Below are 21555 nucleotides of genomic sequence, written 5' to 3'. Positions count from 1 at the left end.
AAAACACGTAGAAACCGACTTCTACAGATTTACTATAAATCTAAAACATGTAGAAATCAAAATCTAAACATTACTATAATTCTAAAAAACTGTAGAAACCGATTTCTACATATTAGCTTCACATAATCCAAACAACTCAATTTTCTTTTCTCCCTCCTCTTCCTTGTCTGCTTTGTGGACTATGTGAAGCTTCTTTTCTTCATCGACAGCTATGTTGGTTTTGCGAATTTGGCGGGTGGGGTTTGAGGTTGCGATGGTGTCTCTCTATTGCGGCTCTGTGGAGGTCTGCTGTTCCACTTCCTTTTCAGGCGGTTTCTTGCCCAGGCGGAGGCTCCTGTTCCCTAAGGTCTTCTCGGAGGTCTTCTGTGCCGGTGTTGACGAGGGCATCCCTAGGCGGTGGTTTTCTGTGCCGTAAGGCCTTGTCGGTGGTTTTCTCAGGCGACGGTGGTCATGGAGTTTCTAGCGGCTATGTTTTGGATGCTTTAGTGCGTCTGTTTATCTAGGATTTCTGGCTCCGGTTTGTTCCAGGTCTATCTGGTTTAACCGAGTTGTTCATTTAAGGTTTCTTCTGATTCATTTGGTTAAGGGTTTCTTTGCGTAGCCCATAAAGGATTTTGACTAGGCCCATGTCAACACCAAAAAAACACAAAATTTTCAATCTATGCACCAACAGTTTCAAAAAAAACTTTGATGTTATTTGTTAAATACTGGAGTTGTTAAATACTGGCGGTCATGTATCATCATAGGCTTTAACTCTACGGTTTTAATTTCGGAAAAGGTCATACTTTTTGTTAGTGGTTTCAGATCTGGGCTTAAGAGGGGAATCGATGGTCTGGTTTCGGTTCTGGTGTGCTTTGGCTCGGTGCTAGATTCGCTAGGTGGTGGGATCGTCGGCTTCTGTGCGGTAGTGGTGTGATGTTCAAGCCGGTTCTAGAGCCATTGAAGGTTAGTGGTCAAGCTCGAGCCTATGTCTTCCCCGTTTGTGACCACTCCGAGGATGACTGGTAACTTGTGTCTCTTAAGTCTCTGTCCGTTGAAAGAGGCTTTGTAGAGAAGACAATTGTGGTGGTAGCTGGAGCTTAGTCGAATTGATTTTATGTGCTTCTTTTTGTGTTCTCTGCTAGTCTGGGTCTCTTTGTTGAGGAGTGTCTCCAAATCTTTTTCTTAGTTTCAGGTGAGGTTTTGGTTTGGAGAGTTGGGTTAAGAGATGAGTCTGGCGCCATATGTCAGGTCAAGGACCTGTTGACGGTGCGGCATAGCTGAAGGGGCATTGCAGGTGCTTTCGCTGACGTCGTTTCTAGCCTTCTTCAACTCTAGCTCTTTTGTTGCTCACCGTTGCTTTGGAGATTTCAATTCTCGGTTGGGTAAACAACTGGGTGTATGCGTGGGCATGTTCAAGTGCTTCTATTCCGACTTTGGATTCTCTTCTCCATTGTTGAATTCTCAGGTAGTGCTTTTAAGGTTATGGCTTTCTCTACATGGTTCTGGCTTTGCTTGAAGAGGTTTGTGGCTATGGTTTTTTTCTTCAACGGTGAAGCGTCCCGAGGTCCCTTGTGATGCTTTTGACTTCTCCTCGGTGAAAAGGTTTGGTTATGAGGCATGTTTCGTTGCTCTGCTGTGAATTCTAGCAGATGGACATTTTCTATCTCTCGGGTTGATTGTCTTGCAGTCCTTGTGTTGTTGGTCAATCCTAATCGGACGCCTGTCCTCGTATTGTTTGGATGTGCCTTTGAAGCCTCCGGTAGTCTAAGGTCCTTGGTATTTGTCTTCTTCTTTGTCTTAGAACATTCAGTTTCTTAGGTCATCAAGTTTTGTTATGAACAACCACAAATTAAGCAAGAAGACAATAGAGAACAAAACATATTGAGGCAAATACCCGTTTAGGGTTTACTATTATTGTGTGAATGAATAATCTTACAAACCCTTAGATCAATATTAATAGCATCTTCAAAACCCGATTTCCTTTATCCTTTAGGAATACATACTTATATAAAAAAAATTTTTTTTCCTAAACCTAAAAGGACTTCGTCCGACCCACGAGTGCTGGGCTTTTAATAGTACACAGAGATTTAAGTCACACAGATCCAACAAGTTTAGTATTTCAATGGTTTTTTAGTTGCCTGTGTGTGGGTTCTAGCTTCCTTTCTTTGGGATTTAACTGCTGATGATATTTCCTTGTTCATTCAGCTTATGTATTAGTCTTTGTATACCAACCCTTGAATGAATTTCAATCCATTGTGACAAAAAAAAAGTTTTTCAAATTAAAACCACTGTTTGTTTCAAATTTCCGTAGCTCCACCCCGACTATGCTCAGAGGGTCCTTTACACTTTTCAAACGAATACTTGGTGGTTATTGATATCTTTTGTTTTTATTGATTTAGTCATCCATTTAGTATGCATATTGATCATTTAGATTAGCATTTAGACAACATTAGATTGAATTTCCATGCATATGTCCCTATTAGATCGTAAAATTCCAACTTGGTGAATTTGGAGCATATAAAGCTGATTTAAGGCAAAAAGAGTGACTTTGGTCATGAAACGAACTGGAGCCTAAATGTCAGAGTGGCATGAACTTCAAGAAAATGAAAATATGTGGATTCTGAATCGGGAAGACGCAGCAGTGTCGTGTAACCGATGCAAGCAAAAGTCATCCGCAAGCCGTGCCAAGAACCACAACGGTCTTTTCCAGCGGCATGTGTACATGTTCCCTAGCCAGCTGGATGCTCACAGCGGCTCTTTGCAGCGGCCTCCATACATATCAAAAGCCAGCCGGATGCTCACAGCCGCCTTCTGCAGCGGCAGTCTGCAGCGGCTTGTGTACATTTCAAAAGCCAACTGCGACACTTAAAAAAAGTTGCAACTATGTTTTTACCAATTTTTATCCAAATTATCTTGTGTCAATCCATGCTAATTGGGTTGACCCAGCTAATTTTAGTAACCTATATATACTATTTTAGGAAAAACCCTAGATCTATCTCATTTTCTCTCAAGACTTTGTTTAATCTTAGAAAAGCTTGAACTTTTTTATCATTTAATGAAGTATATCATCTTGTATTATGTTTATCTTACTCATTAACATGATTAGCCTTAAACCCTACATGTGTTTAAGACTTCTCATGGAGATTAGTGAGTTGTCACCTTGTGGTTCATGGATTAAGTGGATTAGGGTGATTGGTAGATATTTAGGATGTTTTTTGCCTGATTAGCATTGGTTTATGCTTGTTAGGTGTTCTTAAAACTAGATTATTAACGACTTCTTCCCAATAATTTTCACTCTGATTTTTGTCGGATCAAACTAGGCTAGGTTTATTGATGGTATGATAGTTGATTAGGGTTTATAGATGATCGGCCAGCTAACTGGCTTCCTTCGATTTGACAGTTGAGTGGGTTGAAGGGTTGATTGGATTCTCTGAGGTTGCGGAATGGCCTTAGGTTAACCTCTCTCAGGTTCTGGATTTGACACAATAGTCAACTAGAGAGTTTGTTGATTTTTTTGGGTTCACAAACCTCACAATCAATTTATTTAGAGAACAATTCAATTACCAGAAATGAAATGAGATTAAGATAAAAAATGATGATTAAAATTGAGAATGAATTTATGCAGATTCTTAATAGAATAAAAGACAAGAAAACAAGTAGATATGTTGCATGACAAACATAGAAAACACAAACTCAAAAAAAGACATAATTAAATTAGCTATTATAGGACCCATCTGAGTAAATAAAGGTGGTTGGCGTAATGGTGGTTTGGCCAAATATCTCTTTTTCACTTTACTGGTTCTGGACAAGGAAAGCAATCTTCTCAGTTAATTTCTTGGACTTTGATCTCGTAATGGACCCAACAAATATTGAAAATGGTCTTTTTTCTGGTCATTAGAATTCTTTTGGGCTGAGAGAGAAACATCTTAATTTTGGGTATGATCCATATCATCTTCTCCATAATCACTTGGTAGTTGCATCCACTTAGACTCATCATGAGGTTCCTAAGGTTGTCTCCTCCTTGATTGCATCGTCCTCTTCTCCTTTGAAAGGATTTGTCCTCAAATCCAAGTGATCTTCATGAAGAGGAGCCAAGTCAGACACATTGAAAGATGAATTCACTGAATACTTACCTTGAAGATCAATCTTGTATGCATTGTTGTTGATTCGCTCAAGGATGTTGAAGGGGCCATCTCTTCTTTTCATCAGTTTAGACTGTCTTTCAATTGGAAATGTCCTTCCTGAGATACATCCACACCAAATCTCCAGAGTTAAAGATCAGTTCACGCCTTCCTTTGCTGACATACTCCTCATACTGCCTTGTCATTTCTTCATTATTTTCCTTAACCTTTTTATGCAAAGACACAACAAACTCAGCTTTCTGCTGCCATCAAGGTTACCTTGTTCTTTCAAAGGCAGAGAAATCATATCCAAAGGACTCAAAGGACTAAACCCATAAACAATATGAAATGGAAAAAACTTAGTAGCCCTTTGAATACAATGGTTGTATGCAAATTCAACATGAGGTAAACAATCTTTCCAAATTTTAAGATTTTTTTAATGATTTCACGCAAAAGAGTAGACAAAGATCTATTTACTACTTCAGTCCGTCCATCAGTTTGTGGAGACAAGTAGTAGAAAATTACTATTTGGTTCCAAGTTTAGCCCACAATGTTTTCTAAAAATGATTTAAAAACTTAGTATCTCTCTATCAATTTTGTGACCGATTATGAAATGAGTCATCTTAGAAAACCTATCAACCAAAACAAAGTTAGAATGATGGAAAAGGCAGAAGCATGTACATACTTTTGGTTTAGTTTGTGGTCTTGGCTTAATTGCAAGTAGCACACTCATTACACAAATTTTCCACATCTTTTCTCATTCTCGACCAGTAGAAGTGCTTTTGCAAACTCTTCAAAGTTTTGTCAATGCTAAAGTGATGCATCAATCCTCCTTCATGTGCTTCTCTAACAAATAAATCTCTCATAGAACAGTTAGGAACACACAGTCTTGATTCATATAACAAAAATGTATCATTCTTGAAATGTTTCTCTACAGCAAATTTATCATAATTAAAATATATTTCTTTAAAATCAGGATCAGTTTCCTAGTATGACTTAATCTGTTCAAAACTAAGAAGTTGAGTTTCCAAAATATAGAGAAGAGTGTATCTACGAGAAAGGGCATTAGAACCACATTCTCCTTACCTTGTTTTTACTGAATGACATAAGGGAATATTTCCAGAAACTCCACCCATTTGGCATGTATATTTTTGAGCTTTTGTTGACCCTTCGGGTATTTCAAGGATTCATGATCGGTATGAATTACAAATTCTTTGACCCAGAGATAGTGTTGCTAAGTTTGGGGTGCACAGATCAGAGCATGGAGCTCTTTGTCAAATGTTGGATAGTTCAGAGTTCCACCTACAAGCTTCTCACTGAAATAAGCAATGGGTTTCTTTTCCTGCATTAGAACTGCTCCAATACCTACACCTGAAGCATCATACTCTATTTCTAAAGTTTTCACAAAACCAGGAAGCATAAGAAGTGGTGCATTAGTCAACTTTCCTTTTAGCAGATTGAAGGCTTCTTCTTGAGCTGAACCCCAAGTGAATCCTATATTTTTCTTGATCACTTATGTGAGAAGTGCAGCAATGGTGCTAAAATCTTTCACAAATCTCCTGTAGAATCTAGCTAAACCATGAAAGCTTCTTACTACTCCCATGGTTTTAGGAGTTAGCTAGTCTTTTATGAGATTCACTTTCTTTTCATCCACATGTATGCCCTGAGAAGTCACAACAAAACCTAAAAAAACAAGGTTATATGTTCCAAAAGAGCAATTTTAGAGTTAGCAAACAAGACTTCTTTCCTTGGGACATCTAAAACCTTTCTCAAATGTTCAACATGATCAGACAAGTTTTTACTGTAAATTAAGATGTCATCAAACTAAACCATGACAAACAACCCTATGTAAGACCTCAGAACATGATTCATTAGTCTCATGAAAGTGCTAGGGGCGTTTGTTAGACCAAAAGGCATCACAAGCCATTCATACAAGTCATGTTTTGTTTTAAAAACAGTTTTTCATTCATCTCCCTCTTTCATTCTAATCTGATGATACACATTTTTCAAATCAGTTTTAGAAAAATAGCAGGATTCATGAAGTTCATCTAGCATTTCATCAAGACGAGACACGAGATGTATGTTCTTTACCGTGATATTATTGATGGCTCGATAGTCTATTCTCCATGTTCCATCCTTCTTCAGAACAAGTAGTACATGAACATCATAAGGACCGATACTCTATCTTATGTGTCCTTTCTCCATAAGTTCAGTAACTTGTCTTTGAAGCTCCAAGGTTTCTATAGGGTTGGAACGATAGGGTGGTCTGTTTGGCAAAGAAGCTTCTGGAACAAAGTCAATCTGATGTGCTATGCCACGGATTGGAGGCAGACCTTGCACATTTTCGTCTGCAAAGACATCACTATACTCTTGCAAAATGAAATCAAACTCACTCAGAATAGCATGTGCAATGTCAGAAGATGAGGTTAGTGTTCTCTTGTAAACAAACAAAATCATAGTCTGTTGAGCATTCATGTTTCTCTTCACCTCAACATTTTTTATAAAGAAATTGGAGTTCCCTACCTTATGGTCCTTGTCGGCCTCTCCTTTTCTTTTCAGTTGGACATGGTCAAGGTGAATTTCATGAGGTTATAGTGGGACTAAAGTGATCTCCTCCATGTTGTTGAATTCTTGTATCTCTAGACGGTCCTGAACATCTCTGTTCAAGCCTCGCTGAAAACCTTAATCATGAGAGTTTCCATCTCCTGAAAATAGTCTTCAACACTCTTAGTTCTCTGTGTCACCCTTCTGAGGGTCTTGTGAAGATCTCTGCCATAGTGACTTGGAACAAACCTAGTTTTCATGAGGGTCTTCATCTCATACTATGAAGTAACTAGTGCAATTCCACTATGTCTTCGCTTATGCATAATTTGTTCCCACCAGTTGAATGTGTATTCACTAAACTCAGTTGCATCAAACTTCACTTTCTTCTCTTCAGTGTAGTTTTGGCACTCAAAAACTAACTCCATCTTCCTTTCCCATTCCATGTAAGCATTAGGGTCATTATGACCAAGGAAATGTGGGATTCTCAGCTTGATGTTACCCAGGTTGTTATCTTTTTTGTTTGTGGGTTATAGTTCCTTCTTGATCTAACATCACTCTTTCCCGAAGATGAATAAGCATCATCTGAATCATCCGCTCTGGTTTCTCTTTTGGTTCTTCTTGTAGGTCGATCAGTAGCTATGTTTCTAGGCCGTCTAGTACCATAGAATAAATCATTAGCTTCATCTTCTCTTCTTTTTAGATTATCCTGAACATGCTTGGTAATTTCAGCTAGCATGGTTCCTGCAAAAATCAACAAACTTTAGTAAATCACATAACTCTCTCTTTCTCTCTCTCACGATTTCCTTTTGTTCTCTCGAAATTTTATGGTGAAGGTGACTCAAAATTTTGTAACCAACTCAATCAAGTGAAAGTACAGAAACTCAAAGCTCCAAAGAGAAAAAAAAAGATAGATAGATTGCAAGATTTTGGATGAGCAAGTGATTTTACCAAACTTTAGTCTGATTTCTCCTAGGCTAAACTTGATTTCTCCTAGGGATATTATGATTTTTCTTTCTTTTCAAATCAGATTTGGCTCACTTGCAAACAAATAGACATAAAAGATATTGATAAGAATAGAAAAATGTAGAAATAAGAGATGAATTTCGAAATTCCCAAAGAACAGAACTTGAAATCCCAGAAAGCTGCAGACTGATAGATTAGAGATTGAAATTGAACTCATAACTGGTTGATCAACAGAGTGGTTGCTCTGATACCACGTAATGACTTCTTCCCAAGAATTTATACTCTGGTTTTGTTGGACCTAACAGAGACATGTTGATTGATGTTTTAATGGTTGATTAAGATTGATAGATGATCGGCCAGCTAACTAGCTTCCTCCGATTTGATGGTTGAATGGGTGGAAGGATTCATTGGATTTTTTGAGGTTTCATAATGGCCTCAGGTTAACCTCTTTCAGGTTCTCTGGATTTGACATACCAGTCAACTAGAGAGTTTGTTGATTGTTTTGGGTTCACACACCTCACAATCAGGTTGTTCAGAGAACAATTGAATCACCAAAGAAGGAATTTGTTTAAGATAAAAATGATGATTAAAATTTAGAATGAGTTTACACATACTCTTAATAGAAAGAAAAGACAAAAAAACAAGTAGATAGGTTGCATGATAAACATAGAAAACACAAACTCAGAAAAAAGACATATTTAAACTAGCTGTTGTAGGAGACAACTAGGTAAATGAAAGTGGTTGGCATTGATGGTGGTTTGGACAAATTGCTCTTCTTCACTTTCCTGGCTGTGAACAAGGCAAGCAATCTTCTCAATCAATTTATGGGACTTTAATCTCGTAATGGGTCCAACAGATATTGCAAATGGATCTTCTTTCTGGTCACTAGACTTCTTTTGGACTGAGAGAGACACAACTTTATTTTGGGTCTGTTCCATATCATCTTCTTCATAGTCACTTGGTAGTTACATCCACTCAGGCTCATCATCAGGTTCATCTAAGGTTGGCTCATTGATGTGCTCAAATTACCCCAAGAGCAACTCTCTCAAATAAGAGATCGATTGCAGTACTTAAGGATCGTATCCACAAAGACTCGATATCTCACACAATAGACTTGAGTTTCAGATCAAGCTAGGTCAAATAATATATAAAGCAATAAATAACAGGAGAGTAAATAGATGAGTTTTTTTGTTGATTGAATAGGGGTTGTTAGACTTAGGGTTTCATTCAGGTTATCATAACTCAATATATAGATGCTAAAGATTGATCCTATAACTCGATTTCTAATGAAAAAGATGACCGGCTGTCGCCGTGAGTCTAATTTATTGACTAAGTCCAATGTCTCAGCTGACATTTGTTAACACGAATCGAGCATTGATCGATGCTATTGAGTTAGCGTCGATCGATGCTTCCTTAGGCAAGCGTTATCGAACAGATCGATTGGATTCACTAGTCCTACTAAATCAGCTGCCACATGTTTCTAGCAATTCTAGCTCAAGAGAATCTATTTTAATGCAGAACCTACTATTGTAGTTGTCCACAATCCTAAGTTCAGGGTTCTACTTAGCTACTCTAGACACAAGAATTAATAATAATTCTAATGAAGGATATATTATGAATTCACCCTACTAGTTCTACAATTTTGGCTAATCCATCAATACCCTAATTAATCCCTAAACCTTGCAGGTGATCTACTTAAACATGATAGTTGTCATGGAAAATCGTAAAATGAATAGATAAATAGAATAAATAGAAATCAATAATAAAACTAAAGGAGTTTCAGGATGATTTTGAAGGAGTTCATCTTTTCTCTCCTAACCTAAGACTAAGAACAAATAATATAATAAAGCTTAGAAAGCGTGTAGAGTGTGTAACTGTCAACAATGGATTAGAAAACACATAAATAAGATTTTAGTTCGTTTAGGGGTATTCTAGTAATATCTGGTGACATCTGGGCCCAAGTCGGTAAAAAAATATGTTATTCCCGTCTTCTGACATCAGTGTCGATCGACACAAAGTCTGTGTCGTCGATCGGCATTCCTTCATATCTTCGACAACTTCTTCTCACGAGGCAGACATACCACTCTTCAGTAAATCGAGCATAACTTTAGATCTAACCGTTAGATGGACCTTAAACCGATGGCATTGGAAAGATAACTTAAATCTCTATCGTATGGGAAAATAGCAGCTAAATCTCATCATTCGAAGGTCTCCATCCATAGCTAAACTTCTGACGCGTCTGTGCAGTTCTACACCTCAAATAGTTTCATAATCACCAAGGTTCTCAACGTACCTAAACCTTTTAGTAATTTTTAATCAAAAGATTTGTTTAAAAGTTATTTAGTAAGAAGTAGATATTATTTTTTTATGCTGGATAATTATGTTATTACAACTATGAGAAATTTTACAGACGATTCTACAACCGACGATTTTACAGCCGATAATTCTACCTGTCGTATGAGGATTCACGCCTGACTGCATCACCTGAGCCGTCCTATGGGATCTATGCTTGACGGTACTCCTTGCGCCATGCTGCAGATCTCTTGTAAGCCTTTTCTCCTTTAATTCGCATAATTTCGTCTTCTCCGGAAATTGAAACTCAGACTTCTTGGTGTATAAGCATTAATGTACGGCTCTGGGTCCCCTCATACAAAATTAGTAGCTGTACTATAAATTTAAAAGAAATTAATAAACACCCGCAATTTACAACATTTAATGTAGCATTACAACATTTAAAGCTTTCACCTAAATAATACAGATACAAGTTGTTGCATTTCACTAATCGATCCATGTGATAATTCATGGAAATAGATAGTTTCTGATTTAGCAGTTTTTTTTTTACGGTAACAGGGCAGTTTCTATTTTCGTGTTATCAGTACTCTTTCCTTAAACTAAACTTTGTTTTGTGAATTTTTTGGTTGAGTAAAAGGAAATATATCTTCAAGAAATTAGTACTACTATCATAATTATTTGATGGGACTACTTCCATTTCTGTTCGGTTCTTGATTACATTTTCCTTTTGAAATATAGAAAATAGAATCCTTACAATGTATTCTGTGGATCGTTTGGTTTGAATCGAACCTTCGGTTCAGAATCAGTTTTGGATATAAATTAAGTTAGATGTAGTATACATTTTAGTAATTTGAGACTGAACAGAAATAAAGCTCTTGTGAGGAAGACGAAGTTGAGAGAATTTGGAATGTATTGAATAGTTTATATTAAGTAAAATGTCAATGTACAAGTGATTATATACAACTAGGGGGGGGGGGGGGGGGGGGTGTAATTATGTGGTCACTTATATTCGTTAAAAATATTATTCGGTGTTTTTATTATGTTATGTAGTAGTGATATGTTAATATATTTTGTTTTTGTTTTTTCAATAATGTGTTTTGTGTGTACAGTACTTGTTAGTAGTGAAGTGGGTCTCTAATGTAAAAATATATTGAATTTCAATAACTTTGCATTTATGCATTTGTTGATTCTAAGATTAACGGTTTCAGCATCAAAATTATCTTTATTTTTCATATTTTTTATATTATAACTTTTAAGATATTTTTTGCCTTCTTCCCATATTTTGACATTGAGTCGTCAACATTTATGTATTTTGTTTACCTTTCTGGTATGCGGTTTTTCTCACAATCACCGAAAAAGACTCACCTCTTGTTGTTCTTTATCGCCTTCTTCACTTTGAGATTTCTGGTTCCTGAGCAAATTTACTAGACTATTAGTGTTGTTATAATATTTAAACTAAATCTTAACCCGTGCCTCCGCACGGGTATTTATTTTTAATTTTTGTAAACGTTTAAAAATTAAATACATACATTATTGTACTAATTAAATTAGAAGATGCTAATTAATTAAATATAACTGAGTTAGTTTTATTATTCTGAAAAATTTAAACCATGTTGATCAATTTAATTTTTAATAAACCAATAAATTAATCTGACTATTTTATAGTTTTTTATAGATTGCAAAATTAAATTTTTTATTTTTTAAATAAATGAATGATTGCATATCTTCTAAATTTATTAGGTAGTTAAATATTAGGCAATTTCTTAACAATTTTTATGGAAGTTGATATTTATAAGGTGGTGGCATAGGTATGTAATATTTGTGGAAAAATAAGGATTAAGATTTATTTGTACTTCAGTTTTAATAGTTTAGATTTGTGTAATAATGATGTCTTTATGTATCAATTTTTTGTTTTTTTAAATTAGTTTCTTGTGTAATATTCTTGTTGTATAATTCTAGTTTTATAATATTATAAATCTTTTTAAAAAAAATTTTATTTAATTTTAGGTGTTAAATTTGAATTTTTAAAAAATACATGTGAAATATTTATGATAAATAAAATGAAAAGGATAAATAAAAAATGCTTAAGAATAATAAATATGATGTTTAATTAATTATAATGACCTAAATGCAAATAAAAAGATGAAACTTCAAATTTAAAGTTTTGAGTAGTGAAGATTTGAAGTTTTTTTTTGCAGAGCAAAAAACTCTATATTTGAAATTATAGAATTTTTTTTGGAAATGCTCTTATAAATAACATTGGGTATTTTATTATATTATGTGCTTACACTTGAAGGTATCAACCAAACTTCTCATTTGTCTCCATTCCAAACGTTCACAAATGAGAAGTCATCACACGCATTCTTCTTTTTCCTTATCTTTCATCTTCTTGTTCCTATTCTTCAATATCTTCTCACTCTCCACACCAAAACTCGAACCCTTAAAACCTAGTCCACTCGGATCATACCATCAACGTAAACAACCAGTCTCAGCTATTCTGGTTTTTGGAGATTCAACCGTGGATCCTGGCAATAACAACTACATCGAAACAGCATTCAAATGCAACTTTCCACCTTATGGGCTCGATTTCAAAAACAGCATTCCCACCGGTAGATTTTGTAATGGTCGACTGGTGACAGATTTCATCGGTTAGTATTCATATACTATTTATTTGTTTTACTGAAATATCGTGATTGTATAGTGAATCTCTAATATCATATGTACAGGTTCATACATCGGGGTGAAGGAATTTGTGCCAGCATATTTGGACCCAAATCTTGGAATAAATGACTTAATGAGTGGAGTTAGCTTTGCTTCAGCTGGTTCTGGATTTGATCCCCTCACTCCAACCATTGGTGTTAGTATCCAGTCTCTTCTCTTTCTATTTATTTTATTTTAGAACACAATTAAAGAAGAAACGATATTTATTATATATGCGTCTTTATGGTACTATAAGTCTATAACCATTTGGTGCTAATGAGACTTCCAAACGGAGATATATTACGTTTCAAACCTAGATCTAAGATAAATTACGTTTTCGAAGGACTATAAATTTAGGATAATCAATGATGTATAATTATTCAACTTTCTTTATTGTATATGAAATATTACATTCTTCTACATTCGAGGATATATATTTCTATATATCATATGAACAAAACCAATCATTGAATTGTTGGGCCAATTTCATTTAATTCTAAGATGTAAAAAAAGTTGTAAAACCTCATAAATTTTTTTATGTAAGAAAAGCTAATGTTTATTCACGGGCCGGTAGGTTCGAGAATGCGACAAAGAAAACTGAAACTAATAAACTAAGAAACACCATCTTAAATCACTCATTATTGAACGACAAAAAGATAGCGACTTTTGGCATTTTTAGCTAAGTGCGTGTGTATATTTTATAACCATAGGATACCAATTATCCAAAATTATCGCGAGTAGACTCGTTGAAGCCAAATAAAGCGAGTTTTAATTTTGGCCCTCGGCTCTCGTGATTTATTGATCACCTTTAAGTCTTTTCATCTTCACATAGGAGTTCTATCTATGGCCAGGTCCAGTTGTTATTTTGAGAACTAACCATTAAGAAATCAGTTATACATCTAGCCGTTTTAGCCTTTTTATGTTTAACGTAGAATCTTTTTTTCTTTAAAATAATATAACAATTTGAAAATTTATTAGTATTATTATTTAAAATACGATAAAATATACCAATTTAAAATTTTCATTGCAAGTAAAATTGCTAATTAATAATTATAGTTATTTGGACCCTGATTCTGCCATTATTTATTCCAACTCAAGGATTATATGCCAAATTTTTGCCCAAAAAAACTCAAGAATTATATAAGTGTACAGCTAAAAAAAATTATATAGTTTGTAGTTATAACATTTATGTGAAAATTAAAATACTAAGATTTTAAAAATTCAAATTATAGTAAGAACTTCAGTTATTAAGTCGGTGTTTATTATTTAATGCTTATTGTTATGATACATATATATTGCCTCCTTCACTGTGATATATTATTCCATAAAGAAAATATTTAATTTCAATCTATCAGTAGTTAAAAGCAATATTGATGATTTGATATATCCAATATTTATACTATTAGTAATACTTTCATATAACTGATGATTGATGTAATAATGTTCAAACGAACAACATGAGTATTTGCATGTAGATGCATTGTCTAAACACAAAATTTGCATTAAGATGCATGGTCTGAACACAAAAAACGAATAGAACCATATTAAAATAAGGGTTCTAAAAGGTGAAAGTGATATTTATATTTCAGATATTTTTCTTTTGCTTATCAATCTATTTTTAAATAATTAATATATTGTGTATTGTTGCTTTCATTGGTGGGGCGGTAGAACGTGATAGACATACCAACTCAACTGGAGCATTTCAGAGAATACAAAAGAAAATTGGAGAGCAAAATCGGAAAACAAAATATGGAAAAACACATAAAAGAAGCTATATTTTGTGTTAGTGCAGGAACCAACGATTTCGTTATAAACTATTTTACAATTCCAATTCGAAGGAAAAGTTTCACTATTGAAGCTTATCAGCATTTCGTTACTTACAATCTCAAGCAATTTATCCAGGTAATTATATTTTTATTTTTTTGTAAATGTTTTCAATTGTGGATGTTAATATCGAAATTTTTTTAGTTGTAATAATAATTTGTAGATTATGGCTATACAAAAAAATATAACTTAATTTTGAGTGGTATATCGGTATATGTTTGATTTATAATTAAATAAAAGACATCTTGTGGTATTATAAAATGTCAGTAATTAAACAAGAAATATCTCACCATTGTTTTCATAAAATGTCAAAATATTACAAATACTAGGTTTATGAGAGGTAAGTAAAAGTTTAGTTAGGATTCTAAAAATCAAAATCCCTTCCCAAATAGTTATGCAATCTTTCCTGAATCTAAAATTAGTAACACTTTTGGAATATTTCGCACCTTACTAAATTTTTATGTGTTTTTCCATATTTTGTTTTCCGATTTTGTTTGGACTTTGTTTTTGTTTGGACTTTGGACATCGACCGGTTTAGTTTGATTCTACTACATTTCTTATGATATATACCTTTTATATTGATGGTTATATAACGGTTAGGATCTATGGCATGAAGGAGCAAGGATAATAACGGTGGCAGGTTTGCCACCAATTGGGTGTTTACCAATTGTTATAACTGTGTTCTCCGGCGAACCTTTGACCAACCGTCGTTGCATTGACCGTTTTTCCACCGTGGCCATAAACTACAATTTTTACTTACAAAAAGAATTGGACCTCATGCAAACAAGTTTAGCCCATCTTGGGTCCAAGATCTTTTACCTCGACGTCTACAACCCAGTCTATGAAATCATTCTTGATCATCGAAGATTCGGTAAGCAAGCACATCAACCAATTAATAATCTGGATACAGTTTTTGGGATAAACAAGATAATAAATCCAAGATAGAAAATAGACTGCAATTTAAGAAATTTGAAAATAGTATTTTTCTATCAAATTTTCAGGCTTAAGAGTTTATGTTTTGGGTTTTTATTTTGATGCAAGTTTTAGGATTTATGAATTTGAAGAATTGATGTTAATTTCCGTTGATATTGAGTTCTTCTTTTTTTTTTTTTTGACGTCAAAAGACTATTCTATTACTCAAACTTGAGGTGGTCTGGGTAACCAAACCGGAATAGAATTGAGTTCTTCTTTTAAAAGAAATACTAGATTTTGACCCGCGCTTTCAAAGCGCGGGTTTATTTTTGTTTTTTTCTTCAATTGATAAATATTTAGTAAATGTCACATTTTCATATATTTGTGTTTTATTTTATAAAAGACTTAAAAATTTTATCTTTATTTATCGTATTTCATTTTAAATGACTATTTATGTTAAAAAAATTAAACTTTATTTTTTTAATGAATTAAGTTGATATAACTCTGATAAATTAATTTTATTGTGGGGTTAATATTTTAATTAAAAATTATATACTTTTAATAAAGATTTATACTTTTCAATAAAAAAATTCAATTATTTTTATGAATGCTTAAATTATATTAAGAAAAGAAAAAATAATAATTAAGAATAGTTGAAAAAAAATTATTTGAACTTGGACTCAATGGCCCAAAGAAAAAAAAAAGTGAGAATTGAATCTGATTTTTTAATAGGTCCAAATGGCCCAAGAGAGATTTGATTTGGGCTGGATCCAAAAATAATGACCCAATATAGATTTGTTATTAATATTACTTAATTACCCTTAATGAAACATGTAATGTTAGTGAAGGAAACATGCCCCTAAGGTAATTATGACAATAGGATCCTGCTTTAATAGTATAGATATATACAATATTTATATATATTTGTATGTTATAGGGTTTGAAGAAGTGAGCAGGGGATGTTGTGGAATTGGTTACTTAGAGGCATCGGTCTTGTGCAATCCAAAGTCATATGTGTGTCCTAATACATCTGCTTATGTCTTTTTTGATTCCATCCATCCAAGCGAGAAGACTTACTTTATTCTCTTTAAGGCACTCCGACCAATTATTGATTCCTTTCTCGGTTCTTTCTAAAAATTATAATTAGTTAATAGTTAATACATCTGATTATCACTATTAGCTAACTGATCAGTTGAGCTTAAATATTTTGATAAGTATTCTTGTATCATGTTTGGTGATGAAATGTAGTGTTGGTTTATGTAAGAATAATACAAATTGAAATCAAATGAAATTTATGTGTTACTAGATGTGTGTTTCTTTTGTTCCGTTAGTCATAAAAACTAATTAAAAGAACCAAATCAAATTTATAACGAAAACAAACCTATATTACATCAACAAACAAATTGTTAAACAAAATATAGTTGAATTATTAAAAATATATATCTCTTGATCAATTTGTTTTGTAGTTATACAGCCCGAGTATGCAAATTCAATGGCACACACTAAGATTTATAATTAAATAAAATTAAAGTGAGATATTTTATCAGTTATGATATTCGCCACATATTTATTATCTAGCCAAAAACATAGATATCAATACCATTAAAAGATGATCATTCCCAAATTATACTTTTAATGAAAATTTTAGTTTTTTCAAAAATACTCTTATTTTTATAATGTTAATAAAATTTATTAATGATATTTAAGTATTTTGGTTATGGGCTTACAGTTACACCTAAATAGATCTATAAATAATGGGCTTATATATATATTTAACATACATACTAACTTTAAATTTAATATAAGTATAAATGTATTATGAACTATAAATAAATTAAGAAACATGAAAATATTATTTTCTTAAATTTTCATATCAATATTCAAAATAGATCATTTGAATATTATATATATTTTCAATACAAACCAAAATCCTATATCCTACACCATATATCATATACATATTTGAATATCATTTTTCCATGTATAATATCATTTTATACATAATATTGATATGTAATTTTAAATTACGACTGTTCAAGAATATTTTAAAAACTATCTTAAAATCAATTTTTAAATCTAAAATAAAAACACAAACTTATTATAGGTTATTAATAACGAAAATAAACTAATATTGTCATATCGTTGGATAGGGATAGATGGCATTTTACAAAGAATGGAAAGTATACGGTTAAATCAGGATATCAGATAGAACGAGATTACCCAGACAAGGAAAAATCACCTTAATGTTTGGACCTACAGTTGATTCATTGAAGGCTTACTGTTGGAAAATACGGTGTCCTCCTAAATTGAAAAATTTTCTATGGAATTGGTAACAGGATGTATAACAGTCAAGAGGAATCTGAAAGCGCGAGGAATACAAGGGGATATATGTTGTGCACGATGTGGAACGGATGAAGAATCGATTAACCATGTGTTTTTTGAATGTTCTCCAGCACTTCAGGTATGGGCTCTATCCAAGATACCATCAAACCCATCTACTTTCCCAACATGCTCTCTCTTTACAAATATGAATCATCTTTTCTGGAGAGTTACACCACAGATGGATGATCATCAATTTGCGTAGATTCTTTGGTATATTTGAAAAGGAAGGAATAATAAAGTTTTTAGTAATCTGGACATGGATCCTAGGGATACACTCAAATTGGCAGAAACAGAGTCAACACTTTGGGCTGCGGCACAAATATTGAATGAAAACAGGGTAGTATCATCGGCTGAGGTTATGACTATCCCATCTATCACAAGAAGATGGTGTTTGACAGATGGTTCCTAGAAGGAGAATGATATTTTTTCCGGACAAAGCTGGTGTAGTACTTTAGAAGGTTTTGATGCCCTGTTGGAGGCAAGTAATGTTCGGGCTTGTTTAACTCCTCTGCAAGCGGAGATGGAAGCATTAATATGGGCAATGGAATGTATAAAGCACTTACGTTAATTTCAGGTTATGTTTGCAACAGATTGTTCTCAATTGGTGAAGATGGTTTCGGAACCAGAAGAATTGCCAGCATTTGCAAGTTATTTGGAAGATATTAGCATCCTGAAAGGAAGTTTCATACGATCAGAGATCATCTATGTACCAAGGACGCAAAATTCAATGGCGGATCGCCTAGCACGTAGTGTCAGGAAGCAATCATCTTTCGTCGTTCACATGGATCAAGATCTCCCGGTGTGGGCCACAAGGTCCATATGAGTCTGTATAAGTAGATGACAAAAAAAATTGTCATATCAATAAGTTTTTTTATATTATCATTTTTTTATTTAGATAACATAATAAATTTTTATCAAATTCTAAGGAATCACTAATTTATGTAATATTAAAAATATGTGAGTACTTTAATCAATTTTTTTTTTTAAAATACTATCATATATTTTGTAATCGGATCAATGGTATCAGATCGCAGATTAATAGTGAGTTTTTGGGTTTTTACCGGGTTATATCGGATTTTTAATTAACGAATTTTTCATTAAATCCAAACCGGATTATACACAATGTATCGGGTATACAGGTTCAACCATGAATATAGGTCATATATGAAACCAAATCTTAAAACTCAAACATTATTATATAACAACTACCATATTTCGAACAAATACCATATTTTGAAGAGAAAAAAAACAAATGATAAAAACCTAAAAAACTCAATTGTTATGGTCCGAAACAAAAATAATGGTAATTTGTAAATCAGTTTTCGATTAATAAATGAAAAACAAACAAATCCGCGTTTTCTAAGCGCGGGTCAAAATCTAGTAATATCTTTTAGTCTAATTTAATTAGAACCACATTCTTTATACACTATGGTAATAATATGAACTTGTATAATATTCTAAACAAACTTCTAGCATCTTACAAATCATTCAAAAAAGTTTAATCATTCCAGAAAACTTTGAAAGTTTGTTATAGCTTCCTTAATCATGGTATAACATCTACTAATCTAATCCAATTACAACACATTTTTTATTCACTATGATAATAATACAAACTTGTAACATATTCTAAACATTATTTGATTGGCCAAGTTGGGTTGGTTCTGGTTGGTGTTATTTCCCTTTGGAGCTCCCTATATTTCGGCATGTTTACCAGGTTTCATGAGCTTCTTGATTAGAAACGAAGGGTCTACGTTTCCATATAATGTCACTTTCCTTTGCTTTGTGTCAATCGTTGTCTTGAAAACGTATGTTTAAGTACCGAAAATAACTTAGCCTTAGTCAATCTATATAACAAACTCATTTGGCAAATCTGTTCAAAAATGTAGAAGGTGCGATCTTTTTGTTTTGTTTTCTAACTTCTCTTACCTTCAATCTTCCTCAATAAACAAACATACACGTTTATTAATGTTCAATAAACAAACATCATGTTTATTATTTATATTGTTAGCAAGAATAGTATATAACGAGACTGAGCTTGTGAAAGGAAGTGGTCTTTCGTGTCTGATCAGCTAGCCTCGGCTGAGGCTGGTGTACTTCCGCCACCGATGTTCATTTTCTCGACTCTATTTTTATTGCTATGAGGGCGAGAGGGGCGAGATGGTAATAAGGAGGGTGGAGAAATAGAGATGCATGAGATTTAGATTCTAGTCCAGCAAAGTTTTTGAAGAAGGATAATAAATATTAGGATAAGAGGAATAAAAGAAACGCTGCGTTTTGACTGAGGCGATATTTTGGCGATTCTGAGGGCGATTTCGAAATCAAGGTTTCCGATGGATTCGGCTGTTTCGCCGGGCTCATCTGAACCTCCGGAGAGTGATCGGAAGGAGCAGGATGTGAGGGATGGGTCTGTGGAAGGTTCTGAAGAAGCGAAAGGGGTGATGGTGGTAGATCTGAAGAAAGGGAATCCAAGCTGGGTTTCAGTGGCGCAGGATAAGAGAAGTTTGAAGAAATACGAGGTTGAGATAACACCGACGAATGGTAAGCACAAGGTGGTGATTCCGGAAGATATTCTTTCTGATTCGACTCCTTTATGGGAAGATTTTGTTGTTGGGAAATTTTTGGATATTGCGCCTCATATAGCCAAGGTTCATATGGTGGTGAACAAGATATGGAGTTATGGAGAAGCTAAGGCTAAGATTGAGGTGTATGATGTCAATGCTAATACGATGAGATTCAAGATAACAAGTCAGAAAGCTCGGGAGAAGGTTATAAAAAGGGGTATGTGGAATATAGCTGGAGTACCAATGGTGGTGAAGAAATGGACTCCAAAAACTGAGGAAGAAAAACAAGAGGAAGAAGCTATACCGATGTGGGTTCATCTGAGAAAGGTTCCACTGCATATGTTTTCATGGGAGGCATTAAGTTTTATGACTAGTGCTGTGGGATTTCCGGTGCGTCTTCATCCATAGACCATTGCGTGTTCAAATTTTGAAGAGGCAAAGGTCTTTGTGAATGTTGATGTATCAAAGAGCTTGCCTAAGGAGATAGATTTTACTTTGGAGGGGAAGGAATTCACAGCAGAGTTCTACTATCCGTGGTTACCATCTAGATGTAACTGCTGTGAGAAATGGGGTCACACAGAGAAGGTTTGTGTAATGAAGAAGAGAGGTAAACAGCAAGGGGAATGTGAAGTAAGAGAAGGTAACATAAATATTGGAGGAGCAGGAGGGAGTGTTGAGAAAGTAGGGGAAAAGGATGATGAGTCACAGAATCGGGAAGGAAGGACATTGAGAAGGAAAAGTATTGAGACATCAGAAAATAAAGTAGTGAAAGAAGATACAACAAGTAAAGAGGATAATAGTAATACTTGGGCGCTGGTGTCTCCGGATAAGATTGGAAGGGTTCAATCAACTCCACAAAGAGAACCAGGTGGAGTTCAGATTTCAGCTTCGAAGTACTCGTGTTAAGTCTTGATGAAGCAGAGGAAGGTGAAATTCTACAACTGGAGGGGCATGAGGGAGGAGAACAAGCAAGAGAGGAAATCGAGAATATTGAGGTATTGGAGAGTAATCTATTAGAAGATGAGATACTAAGATCCAAAGAGAAAGACAAGTCAGTAATGTCAAAAGGGGGGAAGAGAGTTCAGAAGACTAAAGCTCCGGAGGTTCATCCAAAGGGGAAAAGGTCTTCTAGACGCAATCTCTAAAATGGCGAGTTTTTTCTGGAATGTGCGCGGCTTTAACAAATCTTTGAAACATTCCGTTGTTGGTGACTGGCTAAGCAATAAAGAGATGAAGTTTGGATGTATTTTGGAAACTAGAGTGAAGGAAAGGAA

General features: G+C 34.1%; 1 protein-coding gene and 1 long non-coding RNA gene across 2 annotated transcripts; one reads left to right on the top strand and one right to left on the bottom strand.

The window, feature by feature from the left end:
- Positions 1-2151: 2151 nt before the first annotated feature.
- LOC108870819 lies at positions 2152-11929 on the bottom strand. Its single transcript, XR_004454970.1, has 2 exons — positions 4789-11929; positions 2152-4330 (listed from the first exon to the last, which is right to left on the bottom strand). It is a non-coding gene; the product is annotated as an uncharacterized LOC108870819 (long non-coding RNA).
- A 250-nt stretch (positions 11930-12179) lies between these two features.
- On the top strand, positions 12180-16645 carry LOC103853672 (GDSL esterase/lipase At5g45960). Its single transcript, XM_009130583.3, has 5 exons — positions 12180-12550; positions 12629-12759; positions 14271-14504; positions 15027-15297; positions 16276-16645. Exons 1-5 carry the CDS (start codon positions 12181-12183, stop codon positions 16470-16472), a joined length of 1203 nt encoding a protein of 400 aa, XP_009128831.3. The 5' UTR covers position 12180; the 3' UTR covers positions 16473-16645.
- The last annotated feature ends 4910 nt before the right edge of the window (positions 16646-21555 follow it).

This window comes from Brassica rapa, chromosome A02 (genome assembly GCF_000309985.2).
Source record: "Brassica rapa cultivar Chiifu-401-42 chromosome A02, CAAS_Brap_v3.01, whole genome shotgun sequence".
Classification (NCBI taxonomy): Eukaryota; Viridiplantae; Streptophyta; class Magnoliopsida; order Brassicales; family Brassicaceae; genus Brassica; species Brassica rapa.
The sequence above is the reverse complement of the archived record's forward strand: the minus strand, read 5'-3'. Positions and strand labels throughout refer to the sequence as shown.

Bases quoted from the DNA above. Each gene is read 5' to 3' on its own strand.
- LOC103853672 (XM_009130583.3), top strand. From the start codon at position 12,181: ATGTGCTTACACTTGAAGGTATCAACCAAACTTCTCATTTGTCTCCAT. The intron at 12,551-12,628 runs GTTAGTATTCAT...TCATATGTACAG, and splicing joins ACTGGTGACAGATTTCATCG to GTTCATACATCGGGGTGAAG. The intron at 14,505-15,026 runs GTAATTATATTT...TATAACGGTTAG, and splicing joins ATCTCAAGCAATTTATCCAG to GATCTATGGCATGAAGGAGC.